This window comes from Lasioglossum baleicum, chromosome 5, assembly GCF_051020765.1.
Source record: "Lasioglossum baleicum chromosome 5, iyLasBale1, whole genome shotgun sequence".
Classification (NCBI taxonomy): domain Eukaryota; kingdom Metazoa; phylum Arthropoda; class Insecta; order Hymenoptera; family Halictidae; genus Lasioglossum; species Lasioglossum baleicum.
This window is the reverse complement of record NC_134933.1, coordinates 8,412,519-8,429,285: the sequence shown is the minus strand read 5'-3', so window position 1 is coordinate 8,429,285 and position 16,767 is coordinate 8,412,519. Positions and strand designations below refer to the sequence as shown.

Sequence of the window (16,767 nt, the reverse complement as noted above, 5' to 3'; positions counted from 1 at the left end):
CGGCCGGAGACGTTCGACCGGGGCCCCGTGGCCCCGGTGGCCATAGTTGGCCCCGAGCCGGAGCGCTTTCTCGCACGATCAAACTCGCGCGGGACGGTCTCTGTGCCGGAATGCCCGTCGAGAGTCTCGTGATCCACGGACCTTTAAATAATTTATATTTTGCCGGGGACGCGCTTGGTTAACTTGTGGGGGTGGGTGGGGACGGGCGGAGGGTAGGATCTTTCAGCGGGAGGATCACTCAAAGCGATATTTTCAGCGAGTCGACGCGATCCAGAAACGGAAAGACTGCCGATAATCAATTGCTCACACCGAAACGCGATATATAAATTATTTAAACAAGATAAAAAGCGAACGAGAGTGGGGGTGGGTGGGGATAGGGCAAGCAGAGAGAAGAGGAGAGAATACTCGATGTAGATCCCGAGATCGAGCCCCTCTCGATCCTCCGATCATTTGCCATTTTGGGATGTGGCCAGTAAACGAGCTTTTTCGAGGATCCAACGGTCGGATGGTCGGGATCGATCGCTTCTCGGTCGATCGTACGTATTCCCGCGTCGATCACGAAGCGGAATCGACGCTAGCCGCGATCATGACGCCGCGGATGCTTATGCGAACTTCTGTTTCTCCCACGGGTTCTAGAAATCCTCGCGCCTTCGTCGGCGCGTTTTATCGGTCGAATCGGTTCCCGTGGCGTCTTGAAGACTCCCGGACACGTCTAGACGCGTAAAGATCCGCGGCTCTGCGGTTAGGATGATCGACGCGGAGCCAGAAAGCTCTCGGCGAGAGTCGCTCACCGAATCTCGATGATCTCTTATATCGAAGACACATTCCATCCGGGTGCGGGGGCTCTCGGCCGGAAAAAGACTTCCGGTTCTCGTCCATGAATCGTTCGAAGCTGCCGCAACTTCTTCGACCTCCTTTTCCCATCGATTATCTACCGATTTTTATGAAACCATCGAGCTTCGGCTATCAGAAGTCAAAAGAGGAATAACTAGATCGGATAGTCGAGGGTAAGGGCGGGATTCGGAGCAAAGGACTGCTTCGACACCTGATTCTGGCACTTCGTCGACGCTACAGCCACCTGACACCTCGATACAAGCGGTCCCAGGTTCTACGTTCCACGATTATCGAAAGCACGAGCGCGCTTTTGTCGGAAATTCTCGAACCGATTGATCTCTTCGATCACGCACAAAAGCGCAACGTGCTCGATTCGAGTAGTCGCAGTCTCGAGTGTCATCGCGACCAGCAGGTGTGTCAGTGCCCGGTAGCTGCAGCGTTCAATTCGCGCTGAGATTTCGTCTATTTTCGAAACGAAGACGCGATGCAGGCAGCAAAGGTTTCCGCGAAGTCGCCATGGCTCGCGTGGACGAGGACCGACGAACTTAGCACATTCCACGACGCCGCGCCGAGGCCCTCGAGGTACAAAATCCGCGATAAATCTATATATATTACATATTAGACTTGTTACGCGACCGATCGATCTCGAGTAGACCGCGTTTCCCGTGGGTCGTCGCCAAAAAAAAGACATTTTATCCTTTTCTATTGAAAGGACGAGGGATTTCTACGGGGGAATCGAATGAAAGTTTCTTCATCGACAGTATTAAGATATTAAGGGGACTTGTTTTTTACCGGCGGGGGAGGAGACGTCGCTCGGGACGCCCGACGCCGCGACGCGACGCGACGTCGTCGAGACGTCGCGACGGTCGATCGTTCTGCAAAACGATCGCGCCGTCAAACACCGGATTCGCGCGCAACCTGATCGAATCGCGACAATTCGCTAGGCTGAGGATCTTTAAGCAGATTTTCATTATTTCATCGACACCAGTGTACAGAGAGAATTCCTTCATCGATTCCAAAAACAACCGAAATATCAGAACGTCGTTTTTTTTGTATCTTGCGAATCGGTAAATGCCATGAACGCGCGTAACGATCCGCAGTCGAACGGTAGTTGTGGTTTTGCGATTCGATCGCGTTCAGCCGAGTCCGTCAACCATGATCTCACTTCGACTAGACACTTTTCTACCGGCCGAGCGAGGATTTTCCTCGATCGTCGCGGCACGATCTACGGCGGCGTCGCGTCGGGCCTCCGGCGAACGATCGAGCGTAGGAGATCCCCGACGAGGAACAACGGATCTGTACGCTCCTAGTTGTCGCGGTGATTCCGTAATTACTATTATAATACCAGCGATTTTACCATTACGATATTATAGACGTTGTACGATATGTATAAGTGTTCACGAAAGCGAACGGTAAAACGAGAAACAAAACGAACGGTAAAACGAGAAACAAAACGAAAGGGGAAATAGAAATGCGGGGGAGGAGGAGGGGATCGATTATTATCAGCCAAGTTGAAACACAGTGCAATATATACGCTTTTCGTTGTTCCCGGACCGATTATTCTCCGAGCGTGCGGAGGACATCCATCGAACGGACAAACGAAAGGGGGAGGGGCTGGGAGAAGGAAAGACATCCAGAGAATGGGGTAAACTGGTGGATAGTCGCGCGGATCCTCTTTCTGTCCTTCTTTCTGTCGACCAGTCAACGTCCACGATGACAAAAAGTCTCGAAAGTTCATTCGAACATTACGTAAACTCATTATAAGCTGGCGTTGTAATCGCATGAAATCCGCGGTACAATCGCTGTCGCCAACTTCTGAAAACCATTCTCGCGCATTCTTTTCCCTTCAACTTCCTCGATAAAGCTGCAAGCTAACATTTTGCGGGGAAACTCCGATTGGTCGACAGGAAGGTTCGAGGACGAGTCGAAAGGACCAAAAAACATCCTCGTCGTCGAGGCGGGCGGGGCGGGCGGAGCGTGCCGACGCTCGTCCGCGGATCGATTTCTATGGGATCACGATCGCGAACAAAAATCACGCGAAACAATCTGTCCGACTGTTGCGAATTCTCTTTAGAAACGTTTTACAGCTTTAATGGGAAACCACCGTAGACGTAAGCGAACACGGAGGGCACTAATTAAAAAGGGAAGAATCAAGAAACTTACACGCGCGGGATAAACGATAATAAATGAAATAAAATGGGGGGGGGGAAAGGAAGAAAAAATGGAAAAAATAGGGGGACGTGAGGGCGACGGGGGCAGCAACAGGAGCGGAACGAGAGAGTGAGAGAGAGAGAGAGAGAGACAGAATGAGAGAGGTAGAGAACGCGAGAATAGAGAGAGAGACATATTGAATTTATAATGAATGAGTATCGATTCGTTACGATTATAATTCACGAAAGACACGAAACACATCCACAAATTCGACGAAACAGACAGAAGAACGTTGTCCTTTTTTTCGGATCGTCGTCCTGACGGACGAGAAGATAATGCTACCGAATGATTTTGTAACTTAAGGAAATATAGATCAGTTGCTCTTAAATCTGACTGGAGACGTGACTCTTCTTTCACCCGCCGAATCGACGACGCCACCGATCGATCGATCGCCGATCGATCGAGTCGAGGATCATCATCCACGGAATCGACTCGCTGTTCACCCGGGATCGGTCCTCGCGATCATTTTCTTTTCTCCGCATTTTTTTTGGTCTTCGTTCGATCGGGATCCCGATCTCTCTCGCTGGGTCGATCCGCGGCTCCTTTGTTTCCGCACGCGTCTCGCGCGTCCCGATATCGTCATGTGAATTGACAATGTGATACGCGTATAATTATATCGATAGACCCGGCGAACCAGTCGGGACGAGCTATTTCGAACGAATTCTCGACGGATGCCGGCGCGGGAAACCGATCGTCCTTCGACGGTCGATCGCCGATCTATGCGCGCTCTCGACGGAACGAACGGAGGAGATCCGAAGAGCGAGATCGCTCGAACACCCCTGCTACTTTCAGTCGGCATTCTTCAAACATATCATTCGAGTTGACCCGCCTGAAAATCGATCATAAACCCAAAGTACAGTTAAATATCTCATCTTCTCCGAGGAAATTTCTCGAAAGAAAAAAGCAGCGTATGGAATTGGTACTCTTTACTAGCTTTTTCGCCCAGCTACAGCCATTCATTTCCTCGCGTGTCCGGATAAAACTGTGTCTCCGCAGGAAGAAGTTCGCGTTCGTTCTCGATCCGGAGAGTATAAACAAATCGGACAAAAATGGAGCGTAGAAAGTCTGTTCTTCAACTTTATCGAGCGCAAACACGAATGTCACGATCGATCGAATGAAAGGGGGCAGAGCAATAGCAACGCTGACGCGTGCATCGATCTCTCCTGGTCTTCCGTGCGCTCTCGATCTCCACGGACGAGTCGAGAACAACGCCGAGACGGGGTCGAGCTCGAATGAGAATCGGTGGTCGGACCGCGCCGCCGGCGTCACCCGCATATAATTAGACTTCAGACGGAAACGAATTGAATATCGGTGCGTTTTAGCGCCGCCCGCGGGAGTCGGGGAAGGGGTGGGGGGTTGCGGAAGGATCGAGGATCCAAGGGACGATCGATCGGCGCTCCCCGCGTGAAACGATTCCGGAATTCCGCGTCGGTCGGGCTTCCGGTCCATCTCTGCAAGATGTCCGGCGTGGATCGTCGCGAATCGATGACCGACGATCGCGCTCGTACGAGGCAACGGCGAAACAGCGACCGAGATAACGACGGAACTGGAGAACGACGGAGAAAAAGAACGGGGCGGAAAAGCGCACACCGAGATTGGAGCGTGAGGGTTGGTGCAGGACGATTCGGAATTTCCTCGCGAATTGTTGATCGAGCCGAGGCGGAGCGAGATTAGGCTAACAACGTGGGAGACCCGCGAACCGAGAGCAAAGTCTGATGATAGGATGTTACAGAGGACGAAGAGGGAACGAGACGAAGGGGGTGGTAGGGGGTGGAACTGGGAGAGCGCGGAGGTAAAACGTTCGGATAGGTGCGGAGGGGTGAAACGAGACAAAATAAAACGCGGATTATAATAGAGTAATGTATTTTATGAAGGGTTTTAATACGGTATTGATAGCGATATTTAACTGTAACTGATAAATAAAGGCGCTATTTAAATGTGAGAGATGGACGAGAGAGAAAGAGCGAGAGAGAGGGAGAGAAAGAGAATGAGAGAGTGAAAGAGCGAGAGAAAGAGAGTGAGCGAAAGTGAGACGGTGTGGAGGAACGATCAGATCACCGAATACTGTCATAACGGTAATGGTAAACTAATTACGTTACTATAAGGATTTAAAAAAAAAAAAACGGTTTACGCTAGGCGATAGACGTGCGACCGACGTCGAGACAGGAAAGTGAATGGACGGACGGGAATAGGAGTTTATTAAAGAAACAAATAAGAAAGAAACGATGTAGAGAACCGGTGTAAAAAAAGGGACGAAGTGAAATGGTGAAGCAGGGAAACGTTCAAAGGAAGGGGCGAGGATGAACGGGGGCGGGGTTTCTTTTGGTTTTCGGAGCTCGACAACCGAGAAGGGGCGGAACTATGTATCTCCTTCTATCGTTGGTGCATGTCCACGCGAAACCCGCGGAGAACCGGCGAGACCGCGCCTTCGTTCTGGAGAGATCGCGTGAATCGGTGCGTCCGCCAATTTTTCTGTGAAAAACTTGTCGATCGATCTGGAAACGTGCGATCCTGAAACCAGTGAAGGGGGGTGGGGGCGGGCGGGTGGGGGTATTCTCGGCCGAGTGTGTCTGATGCTTCCATAGATCGGGGGAACGATTCCACGGATGCCCGTCGAATTGATCGATGTAATCTTTCTATGTGTATAAGTAAAACGTATCGATCGGACGTCCGGCAACGAAGGACTGCACAAATCGTAAGTGATAATAACGCGGCGTGTTGCACGCGCGACGTAATATCGGCCATGGACTGTTCAGGGGAGACCGTTGAGAGAGAGAGAGAGAGAGAGAGAAGCGAGAGGATCGTGATACGGTACGGATTATCGTGGAACAGGACGTTACGATTAAAGGGGTGTAGGGGCTATTTGTTATTAAGCGACAAAGTTTAGGATGACGAGGAGGAGGAGGAGGAGAAGGAGCGGGAGAGGGTGAAGAGAATCGTGAGGCGAACAAAGTAAGACTGACCGCGGAGGGATGGCTAGGATTCGAATCGGGTCTTCGGCCCCTTTAGAGAGGCAACTTCCCGCCTGGGAGGCCTGCGGGTAGCAAACCAGTAGATCGAGATAATCACTGGTCGTACACATCGTGCATGACGGTGCACGGATCAGGTGAAAGGCCGTCGGTCTCGGTGACTTCGTTGCGAGTCACGAGGGCCCTTTAGTGGAACCCTTTTGATCGATCCCTTTCTTTTGAAGGGACGCTTTCTTTTGCTATCGGAACATTGCTCCACGTCCGACCACACTCGGACTGTACTACTACGCCGTTTCCTCCGTAACGTAGCGAGAGGAGGCGTTCCCGAGCAGTGGGGGGAGGGTCAAGTCCGCCCAAATTGTTGATCGGTTGCGCCAGGAAGTGAATGGGACGCGATCGAATGACTCGATGACTGCATCGATGAATTTTTGGGACGGGGGTGCTGTAGCGAGGCCAGAGACGTTCAACCGCGGCGCCGGTGAATTTTCCAGCAACAGAGTTGATACTTTTTGGAACGCCCTCGGGATCATCCCATCGTTGCTAAGACACGCCTCCACGGAGCCGTGCCGTTGATCGTTTCTGGCTGCGACTGATCGCGCGCGGACTCGTACCACTGTCCACCGTGCACAGGCCTAAGGTTCACGCATCGACCGAGCATTCGAAGCGCGCGACCGACCTTCTTCTTCCTCTTCCCATAGGTAATCTCGCGCCAGCACCGGGAAACGTTTCGGTCGGCTACAGGGTCACCGTTCGACGAACGGGACGCAACAACGAACGTCACGCTTGTTTCCCGCCGACGATCGGGGATCCCGGATCCCGTCGATCGCGAGCGATGCTAACGTTCATCGTGGCCAAGGAAACATAAAAGAAAGAGCCGGAAGGGTTTCTTTTCGAGCTATCGCGGCTGACAGTCGAGAGGGACGTTTCTTTTTATCCGATGTTCGACATCCAGCGTGGGAAGTTTGATCGCCGTGAAGGATACCGCGCGAATCACTGTTATCGTCGATCCGCTCCGCGCTAGGGCCGCGCGCGTACCGGAAGTACTCGCGAGTACCCGCCCGTCCCTATCGATACCGGATCGATACGCGGAACGGGTCCGTCGATCGAAATGGTCGCGGCAGTAGATTACTTAACCTCTTAAAGAGTAGAACACGAATTGTCTAGCGCTCTCTCGAACGGACTTGGAACCGACATTTCTTTCTCTAGCGTTTCGCGGGTATACTTTGTTCGAGTGGCCCCCGCCCCGGCCCCCCACCTCGAGGGTAACGGGGCGGGGCCAAAGGGTTTTATCGTTTTTGTCACTTGGTTCGGATCGTGAAAATAAAATCCTCGGATGGAACAAAATCTCTTAATCTATCTATGTGTATCTGTATTTAATTATTCGTCATTTAAACGCATATTTACCGTGTACTTATCGCATGAATTTACGGATTACTTACTCGTATTGTTTAACGCAGGCTACAAGTGTAGGGGGAGATATGATCCATTCAAGTATTACGTGGAAGTTAGATATATATATCTATACTATACATTATTATATTGCATTATATATTATTGTATTATTATATTACATTGCATTTATATTACATTACATTATATTGTATTGCATTATATTACATTTACGGTTACATGTGTATGCATAATTCTCACGTGAAACGTTTTTCGAGCATTCTCGCGTTACGACACGCGGGCTACACACATTAATCGATACCTGGGCGTGCTTTTTAAGAGGTTAATCGGGACTTTACCGATCTCAAATATGTAGTTCTGAGCAAGAAGCTTCCTCTACATACGCACACAGTACACACACACACACACAAACAACGACCATACCTACTTACATGCATACACGGATAAGCGAGAGCGAGAGAAAGAGAGAACGAAAGAGAGAAATATGAGAGACACACATATACGGCACGTACATTTCCATGCGTACACATGCATCGCATACGCGTGTCCGTCTTCTAGATCGGACCCGAGCAACTTCTTCCCCATCGTTGCTGCGCGACCCCCACCGGGGTTTGCCTGTTCTCCCACTCTTCGCTTCTAGAGAAGAGTTTCTTCTGTTTCTCTCGTAAGTCCGAATGGTGGGAGACGCTGGTAGGCACTGAGGAGTGGGGAAAGAAGCGGTGCGCGGCTCGCGGGCCGCCAGTTGCTCGGCCTTGTTCTAGATCAGCGATGAGCACGTTTGCCTGCCACAGGCAAGAAGCTTCACCAACGTTTCCTTTGTCCAGCGTACACATTCGCTGTGCAGCGGTGCCCTCGTGCTTTCGTGGTTAGCTACGGAGGGACGTACGAGGGCGGAGCGAGGGCATGAAAGAGACGTTGGTGGGGGAAGCAGGCAGCTCAGGGACCCCTACTATGACCATCACTGTTCTACATCAGCGATGAGCACGTTTGCCTGCCACAGGCAAGAAGCTTCACTAACGTTTCTTTCGTGCAGTGTGCACATTCGTTGTGCAATGGTGCCTCGTGCTTTCGTGGTTAGCTACGGAGGGACGCACGAGGGCGGAGCGAGGGCACGAAAGAGACGTTGGTGGGGGAAGCGGGCAGCTCAGGGGCCCCTACCGTGCCCATCACTGTTCCATATAGTTTCAAGTTGAACCTCGAATAACTCGAATCGGATCGGCGCGGCGTTCGGTTTTCAAATTCGCATTGGAACGCTACACGACGAAGCTAGGATACGCGCCGACAAAAAGGGACCCTGGAAATTTTGAATCGGGCTTGTTATCGTCCTACATTTTTCTTAAACATCGCGACCACCTGTTCGCGGAGATACGAAAGTATTTTCGAATGACGTGCACGCCGTTTCGCCAAAGAACGAAACAGTTTGCCAACGGTTTCAGCTCGTACGGTTGTAAAATGGCGTGAAACGGACCAACGAGAGAGGCCCGTTTTTCTCTGGTCGGAAGCCGCGGGGAAATTCGAGGTCAGCTCGAGCTACGGAAACAAACCAGCCAGACGGATCGGATTGAATCGAAACGAAAATGATGAAACAGGCAACATACACACTCTCTCACACACACACGCACACATACACACAGACGATTCCCTCGTTGTTGATCACAGATATTACGTGTTCGCGAGGGGACAGTCTGTAGCAATTCTTTTCTCGTGGAAACAACGATGGAGTGTTCACGGTCCTGTTCATTCCGTCGAGGCATTCCTCGTCGCTACCTCGACCTCTTCTTGTCGTGGATTCCGTGTCGTTCCGATGGAGACGATCCGTTTCACGATCCTGGGGCAACGAATCAGGAATGCATCGAGAATCTACACAGCTACACGAATAGTTATCTTCGCTGTACTTTTTCTACGCCCGTATACACACGAAAAAGAGTGCACACACGCCCACGCAATACGCGAACAAAAAAAAGAAATAAAGAAAACATTGAAATCGCGCGCCTACCTCCGGGAAAAAGAACGAAAGAAAGAAGAAAACTGAGAGAGACAGAGATATAGAGGAGATATGGAGAAGCGTGTGACACACACACACCGAACAAAAGGGTCCTTGTCGACGAAACGTCACGGTTACACGTAGGGTATATACATTATACATACACGCATACATTCATACATACGTACACAGCACATACGCGTACACAGGAGGAGACCATTCACGCACACAGAGGCACACACATAACGATAATTTAATGACAACAACAACAAGAGAACATCAAACAAGAACAACATTTTCGACAACACGTGCGCGCCATCACAATTGTTGATATAAATTGCGATCCATGATTATTACTATTTACGATATAATTATTATCTTGCATTGTCTAGTCATACGTTATTATTGTATAACTAACGATATTAATTATTAATTAACCTGTACTACCTAGTCGCATTATGTGTTGCATAAAAGAAAAAAAAAAAGTAACTATGAAAATTCCGAAGTCGAAAAACGGAAGACAGAGAGCGAGAGAGAGAGAGAGAATGGAAGAATGAGAGCAAGAGAGAAACGGAGAGAAAGGGACAGAGAGAATGTGAGAGAAGTGAATACGAGAATACGAGAGCTAGAGGGAGAGAGAGAGAGAGAGAAAGGGAGAGTATGTATGGAGCAAGAGACGCGAATCGATGATGATGATGAAACGAAATTTTATCGGTGATTAAATTGCGAAGAACGACGATGACGATGTTTGGTGATAATTGTGGCAATGATTACGGTCGTGATTACAACCGGATGACGAACAGGCAACAACGGTAGGCACAATATGTTCCCAACAGAAGAAAAGAAGCGATTTAGAATATAGCGAGAGAACGAGAGAACGAACGAAAGAGAGAGAGAGAGCGAGAGAAAGAGTGAAAGAAACAGATAGAAAGAGAGAGCGAGAGAAAGAGGGCGAGAGAGAGCAAGAGAGCGAAAGGGAGAGAGAGAACGAGAAAGAAAGAGTGAGATGAAAGGCGCTTCGACGCGGCCGTGGCACGCTCGTCGATCGAGATCGATTATTGTCGACTGTGGTAAAGTTGTTTTTTGATTTCGGGGTTCGAAGGGGGTTGTAACGAAACGGTAAACCAACGGTGCTTCGATACTATTTTTGGCCATGATTCGTCGATAGTCGTAGGAAATGGTAGGCTGTTGATGGAGACGACGATTTTCAGAGAGATGATTCTAAAAGTTATTGTAATTAAACGTTTCGCGGATCCGGGGACACGGGGCACAGCGTGCAATCAAACGGAATCGTCTCGAGCAGGATCCATCCGGATCGACGATGAACGCGAGCGGGTTCTGGATCCTCGCTGAACGTCGACGTGTTGACGGATCCGCGGTTCGTTAAGTCATATCCGCCCACAAACACGTCGAGCTAACGAGTAAGTAGTAACTATCGGATGTACGTTTGAGGAATCGAAGAAATATATGTAGCTTAGCCCTTCGCGAGCGACGGGGTTTCAACCGTCTCCCGAGGAGTTAGGCTACTTCTCGTTCGAACGTATCGTTTCTTCGATCGACGAATCAGGCGGGACTCGATCAGCTCGAGCGATCACGACTGCAGGGGCAGCCTGTTTAGTTAAGGACAAGAAAGTGAAGATGATGACGATGATGAAAATGACGATGATGAAAAAAAGAACAACAAAGCTGTTCACCCGTGCACGTGCGCGTCGCGTGTATCACATGTCGCCTCATGACGCGCACGTGCGTACCCGGTGTAACAGTGAAAAAAAAAACGAGTATTAAATATATGCGGGGGCCGTGGAGAGGAGGGAACCTTCCTTTACTCAAGAGAAATCTGGACGGATCGTTCGCTCGATTCGTCCAACTGTTTCCCTAATATTGTCAGGCAAATGAACGACGAACAACAAAAACGAAAAGCTAAGAAAAAAAAGAATACATGAACAGAGGAAATGCATTGAATCTGTAACACTTGATATTTCTCCGTTTTGAAAACGCATTCCCAGCAACCGAACAAAAAGAAAAAGAAAGAAGAAAAAGAAAAAGAGTCTCGAAGTATCTTACCGTGCGTTGTCTCTCCTTCCTGTGAAATTGTACCCTCCTCCCTCCCTCCCTCCCTCCCACCCGAGGAGAGCTCGCGGGCCCTATATTGCAATATTTGTACTTTTCCATGTTGAAACCTCGATATACAATAAATTATATTAACAAACTCTGATCCTCCATTCTTTCGGCCAGGCGGCCGATCCACTCTCACCTTGGGATTTTTTAAAAATCCGTCAAAAATAGTAATTAAAACGTAAATGTTTATATTCATTTATTTATAGTTTATTTTAATGTTTACCGACCGCATGGTTTACAATTGATTATAACCAGACTGCGGATCTTTAAAAAATTCGAGAATATTGTAACGTTGTTTTTAACGTAACAAAGCCATGAAGACAATTTTCATTTTATTTCTGCTTCCCGCAATCAATGCAGAATATTTTTACTTTGCATAAAGAGATCCGCAGTCTAATTATAGCATATCTTACATGTAGCTTGCAAAGAGGGCTACGGTCAATGTTGAAATTGACACAGGTTGATATATATCGAAGGATCTAAAGAAGAGGAGGATGTCCCTGATGTTGTCCTCGCCTAGATTCGACTTGAGGTAATTTTCTGGGGTATTCGAGTAATATATGCTGGATACTGTTGATCAAGACACATGTGGTACTCCGGTACTCTATGTAGAAGAACACTTCGAAACAATCGTTTTCGGAACCGTCTCAAGCCAGAAACTACAAAGAAAGAAACACCGGATTGATAGTTAAGAACACATTTATTCGTGAGCCAAAGTACAATCGTGAGACACGGTCGTTCGTTTTGATCTTTCTAAATATAATATACTTCGAATGAATAATATGGAACATTTTTATAAAGAAGACATTGCAACGGCAGCGTACTCTTGTAGACACAGTCTTCGTAACAGCATGAGGCTCTCGAATAGGTAAGCGTAACCCTTTGTATTAATCGTTTTGTACAAATTTAGAAGTGACAGAGAAAAGCGTGATGTTCAACAGCAATTGTCCATCTACTTTTTATGAGCCCCTGGTTTTTTCGGTGCAAATTCTAGCCCCCTTATATAAGTCTTTTTAATTTGATATTTTTCTGTAACAAAGAGCGATATTCGTTAGACGAGAACAGTACGAATATTCACATTGGAAGAATGAAGCTTTCTGCTTACCAGTAAGTAATTTGTACACGTATAGAATTTGATTTCCTTGAACGAGAACGCTGGGAGTTTTCTTCCCCGGTTCATCCGTGATTGTTGCGCTTGCGCCAATGTTTTGGCACTCCTTGCTAAACTCTTTCGGGTTTATTCCGAAAGTCTCCAAGTTATTTACTAACGTCACCTTTAATATAATAAATCCATCGAATGAATTTATCGCGATATTATTCATTTCACCAATTGAAAGTAATCGTTATACCTTTTTGCCGCCGGAACGAACGGTCACCCTCATATCGATGGGCTCCAATTTCCCCGTGTGCAACAACTTGTTCCCCGCTAGCATAACTTCGTGCATGTGCGTCATCCGTCCTATAAATTTATTTATTCCGTCCTCCATCGTGACGGTGACTTGATCCGCTTTGGTTTTCATAATACCTGCGAGTTGTGGGTTTAATTTCAGTATCCTGCAGAAAAGAACGAGTTTACAAGGATCGCGCCTATGAAAAAGCGGCACGGTATAGTACTACAGAAAACGGTCGCTCACTTTCCGTCCTGTAGATTCTCCAATTTCACGTAATCAGTGAAACATTTTCTGATCTCAGCTCTTTTCATTACGTCCCCTTTTCTGCAATCATCGTATGGGAGTAAAATGTACATAATTCGGATCATATAATACAGCATAATGGTATATGATGTAACGGTTGTAGACTTCTGCTCTGCACAGAAAATCATTCTCTCTGCAATTATCGTATCGCGGTCAAAAAATGGTGTCTCCCAGGCGTGACGCTGTATACTCACTCGTATCCGAATTTCGACAGTATCGGCACCACGTGAGCGGTTACTTTGTAACACTCCGAAACCACCGCCGTGTTCGACACGACCGGTTCGACCGGTGCCGGTTCCTCTAAAACGACCAATCTCCTTACCAGTGGGTGGTCGAACTGTAACAAACGGTTTATCAATACGTCTATCGTGAACCCCTTCGTTATTTCGCCAAAAGATAACGACGCACAGTGGTGAGTTCAATCGAAATCGTCGCCAAAATCATTCTATTACCAAATAATTTTTTCACATACCTTCACATACCCAGCCCTTTGTTTCTTGTAACTTTCACATCAAATTCACAATCAGTAGACAGCGGATCTTTATGCAACATACAAATTTTCTACTCGAATTGCAACGAACTGGAATGAGATAGAAATTTGTTCTCTGTCTTACTATTAATATTTTTCATCTTAAATGCTTCTAATGTTTTTACTGTTTCAAATTACACCTACTCATAGTTGTCATAAATGTATAAAATCCGCTGTCTAATAATCAGCGAACCAAAAAACCCAATTTTCAACTAAATTGGTGTACTCCTTCCTATTTTGGCCACGTTTCGACGATTTTCGACCACTGTGCGACGGGGTTGAAAGAAGAAGAGTCTCACGGTGCAACGACGTTACCTTAATCGACAACAGACTCTCAACGCCCTTCGTGATAGAAGTATTAATAACACCTTTCGCTTTCATTTCTGCTAGGAACACCGATAGCTTTTTATATCGAGACTTTTTTATGTCTATGCTTTTATCGGGTGGACACGCCGCCATCAAATGATTTTTGAAAAAATTCGATACCAACATCGGCAAATCGACGGGCTTCACGGACTTCTTGCATGCTTTCAAAAAGCAGTACTCTAACAAGTTGTCCATTTCTTGTACCGGGTCTAATACTGTATCGGACATCTCAATCAGTTCTTCTGCATTTTCCGTTTCTACGGATTCTTCCATGTTCTTTTCTGCATTTTCCTGCAATGTTTCGCAAAATTAATAGATTTCAAATAAATCTATAAGCCATTGATGTGCTACAAATTACCTCGCCAGCAGATTCATGTGCGAGGTACTCATCGGAGACTCTTAAGTCGCTCATCGTATCGATAAGCGTGTTATCATCGATTTTGTTAGCTTGCCTGGTGTCTTCGTCATTTTCTGATTTATCGTCATTGTCATCGATATTTACAGATGGTCCCAAGTTTGGTCTTGTGGGTGGTTTTCCCAATTGGCAAAGCGTGTCTCCTACCACGTGCAGTATTTCTATACATTTTCCATAACCACCAGACATGTACATGTCTTCGCTGGATAGCGCTGTAATGCCGACAGCTACCGATGCCTGAATAAAATAAATATTTTTATTCAGCAGTCTAATTTACATTATTTGGAAGCATAAAGCTGTGACAGCTACATGCTGCCGAATAATGCAAATTATGCCTCGTAAATGTAAAAATAGGACTGTTTAGGGTGATTGCGGCCTAGATCAATCTTTTATATAGCGCTTTTGACTATTGAAAAAGGTGCATCCCGCACCCTTGCAATCCTAGAAACAAGTTTATCCCCTTAATAACTAGATTTGACTGCGCCAACCAACCTTGTTATCATCTGTGTCGACCGAGACAAGCGTACCCTTCTGCAGTTTGCCAAACGAGTACAACGTCACTGGTTCTTTGATTACCACTCCAGGTAACATCAAATCAGCTCCGCTCGCTAACTTGGAGATCACCGGTTGTCTTGTTGTGAAGACAACTAACAAGTTTGGATGATGCCATAAGGTATATATGGTTGGCAACAGAGGCAGATGTAAGGTGTCTACTTGGAAGAACATGGGTATTTTCGCAACGCAGTATAACTTGCACAACTGTCCATTGTGAGTTGTGATTTTCATGACACTGATCGCTTCTTTTTTGGGAATTAACGATTGCACCTCTTCATCTGTCAGCGTTGGATACGCCGCCAAAATCTCTTGACACAACTTTTTCCTAATTAAAAAGAACGGAGAAATGTAATATACATTCATTTGGTATAACTTACTTATTCAATAAGAACCGGTTATTGTTTATTTAACTCCGAATTGCAAAAAATCACATTTACGAATTGATCCCGCGAGTACAATAGAAGTTCACGTATTTTAAACGATGTTATCATGTACTAACCTCTCTGTACCTTTCAATTGATTGTTCGACTTCACTTTAAAAGGTTTAATAAACATCTTGATTTCACCGATTGCTCGGCCACACGTTTAGATTCTCGGAAATGATCCCTCGGCGAAAATTAACCCACTGGACTTTTGATCACTTTTGATGCTCGGAGGAATATTCAGGCTGTCCAACCGTTTACTTGCTTCATTGCTCGAGTTAGAAATGGTTAGAAATGTGAACTGATGCGAACAGAACTCGAAATACATATGCTTTGAACATTATAAATGTATTTCTTTTGCAGAACACTGACTTGTATGCATGTACTCGTATATTCGATGTTTCCGATTTCAGAGTATGCAAAATATCTTATAAATAAATATATGTATGTAACGTCATTTAGATAAATCCACAACAATCGTCAACACAGAACTTAAAACTAACAAAGGGAATAGTATAATACATAGAATGTAATTTATCAAACGTATATGAAATGTTAGAAGAAAATAAATTAGTCGTATAGGACATAGGAATTTAATACAATGCATATTCCTGCAAGTATCATTTTCTCCATTTTAGAGTGTTCGTACACAGCGCCATTTTGCGTAGCCAATGCGCGGCGATTAGCCTCAGTAAAGTAAGATTCTCGACGAAATGGGTACCTTGAGCACCCCGCAGAATTTTAAAAAATTTATATGATTTGATTCCGAAAAATGAATATAACAAGTATATTTTGTAACTCGTAGGACACGTCCTGGAGTCTTTTTGTCCAGTACAGATTGTTTCGGTACATACGTTACTGTTTGTAGCGCATACGCGCAGTGTTGTTAGATGGTACGGGAAAACTCGCGCATGCGCGACGATTCCAGCGTCACTGAAGTACAAAATCGGGCACCTTGGTTGCCCCGCAAAGCTTCGCACAATCTTTTCTTCTCGATTTTCAAACATAACATTTAACATGCGTATGTTATATTAAAATTTGATGTGTATGTACATGTAATATATAAATATATTCTAGTTGTATATATACAGTAGCGGACAAAAGTTTAAGACCGCTCTAAAGAAAACTTGCCCCACAAGCTACGGACTGTAGAACGCAGATACGTTCCTGGATTCGCCGCGCATGCGCGAGTTTTCCCGTACCATCTAACAACACTGCATGCGCGTGAAATCTTGCACTTTCCTACATCACTTGACATCA

General features: G+C 46.5%; 1 protein-coding gene across 2 annotated transcripts; it reads right to left on the bottom strand.

The window, feature by feature from the left end:
- Positions 1 to 9,146: 9,146 nt before the first annotated feature.
- Eif2d (eukaryotic translation initiation factor 2D) lies at positions 9,147 to 15,943 on the bottom strand. 2 transcript variants are annotated; one of them, XM_076423099.1, is made up of 9 exons: positions 15,595 to 15,943; positions 15,023 to 15,410; positions 14,474 to 14,767; positions 14,065 to 14,406; positions 13,415 to 13,557; positions 13,161 to 13,241; positions 12,876 to 13,080; positions 12,632 to 12,800; positions 9,147 to 12,555 (listed from the first exon to the last, which is right to left on the bottom strand). In XM_076423099.1, exons 2-9 carry the CDS (start codon positions 15,314 to 15,316, stop codon positions 12,479 to 12,481), a joined length of 1,605 nt encoding a protein of 534 aa, XP_076279214.1. In that variant the 5' UTR covers positions 15,317 to 15,410; positions 15,595 to 15,943; the 3' UTR covers positions 9,147 to 12,478. The 2 variants fall into 2 exon arrangements, with proteins under 2 accessions (XP_076279214.1, XP_076279212.1); XM_076423097.1 differs by having other exon boundaries at positions 15,585 to 15,941.
- Positions 15,944 to 16,767: the final 824 nt, after the last annotated feature.

Coding starts and splice junctions, on each gene's coding strand:
- Eif2d (XM_076423097.1), bottom strand. CDS start 15,640: ATGTTTATTAAACCTTTTAAAGTGAAGTCGAACAATCAATTGAAAGGT. Junction 15,411..15,584: donor CAATTGAAAGGTACAGAGAG/GTTAGTACATGA, acceptor CTTTTTAATTAG/GAAAAAGTTGTGTCAAGAGA. Junction 13,242..13,414: donor CTGTCGAAATTCGGATACGA/GTGAGTATACAG, acceptor CGATGATTGCAG/AAAAGGGGACGTAATGAAAA.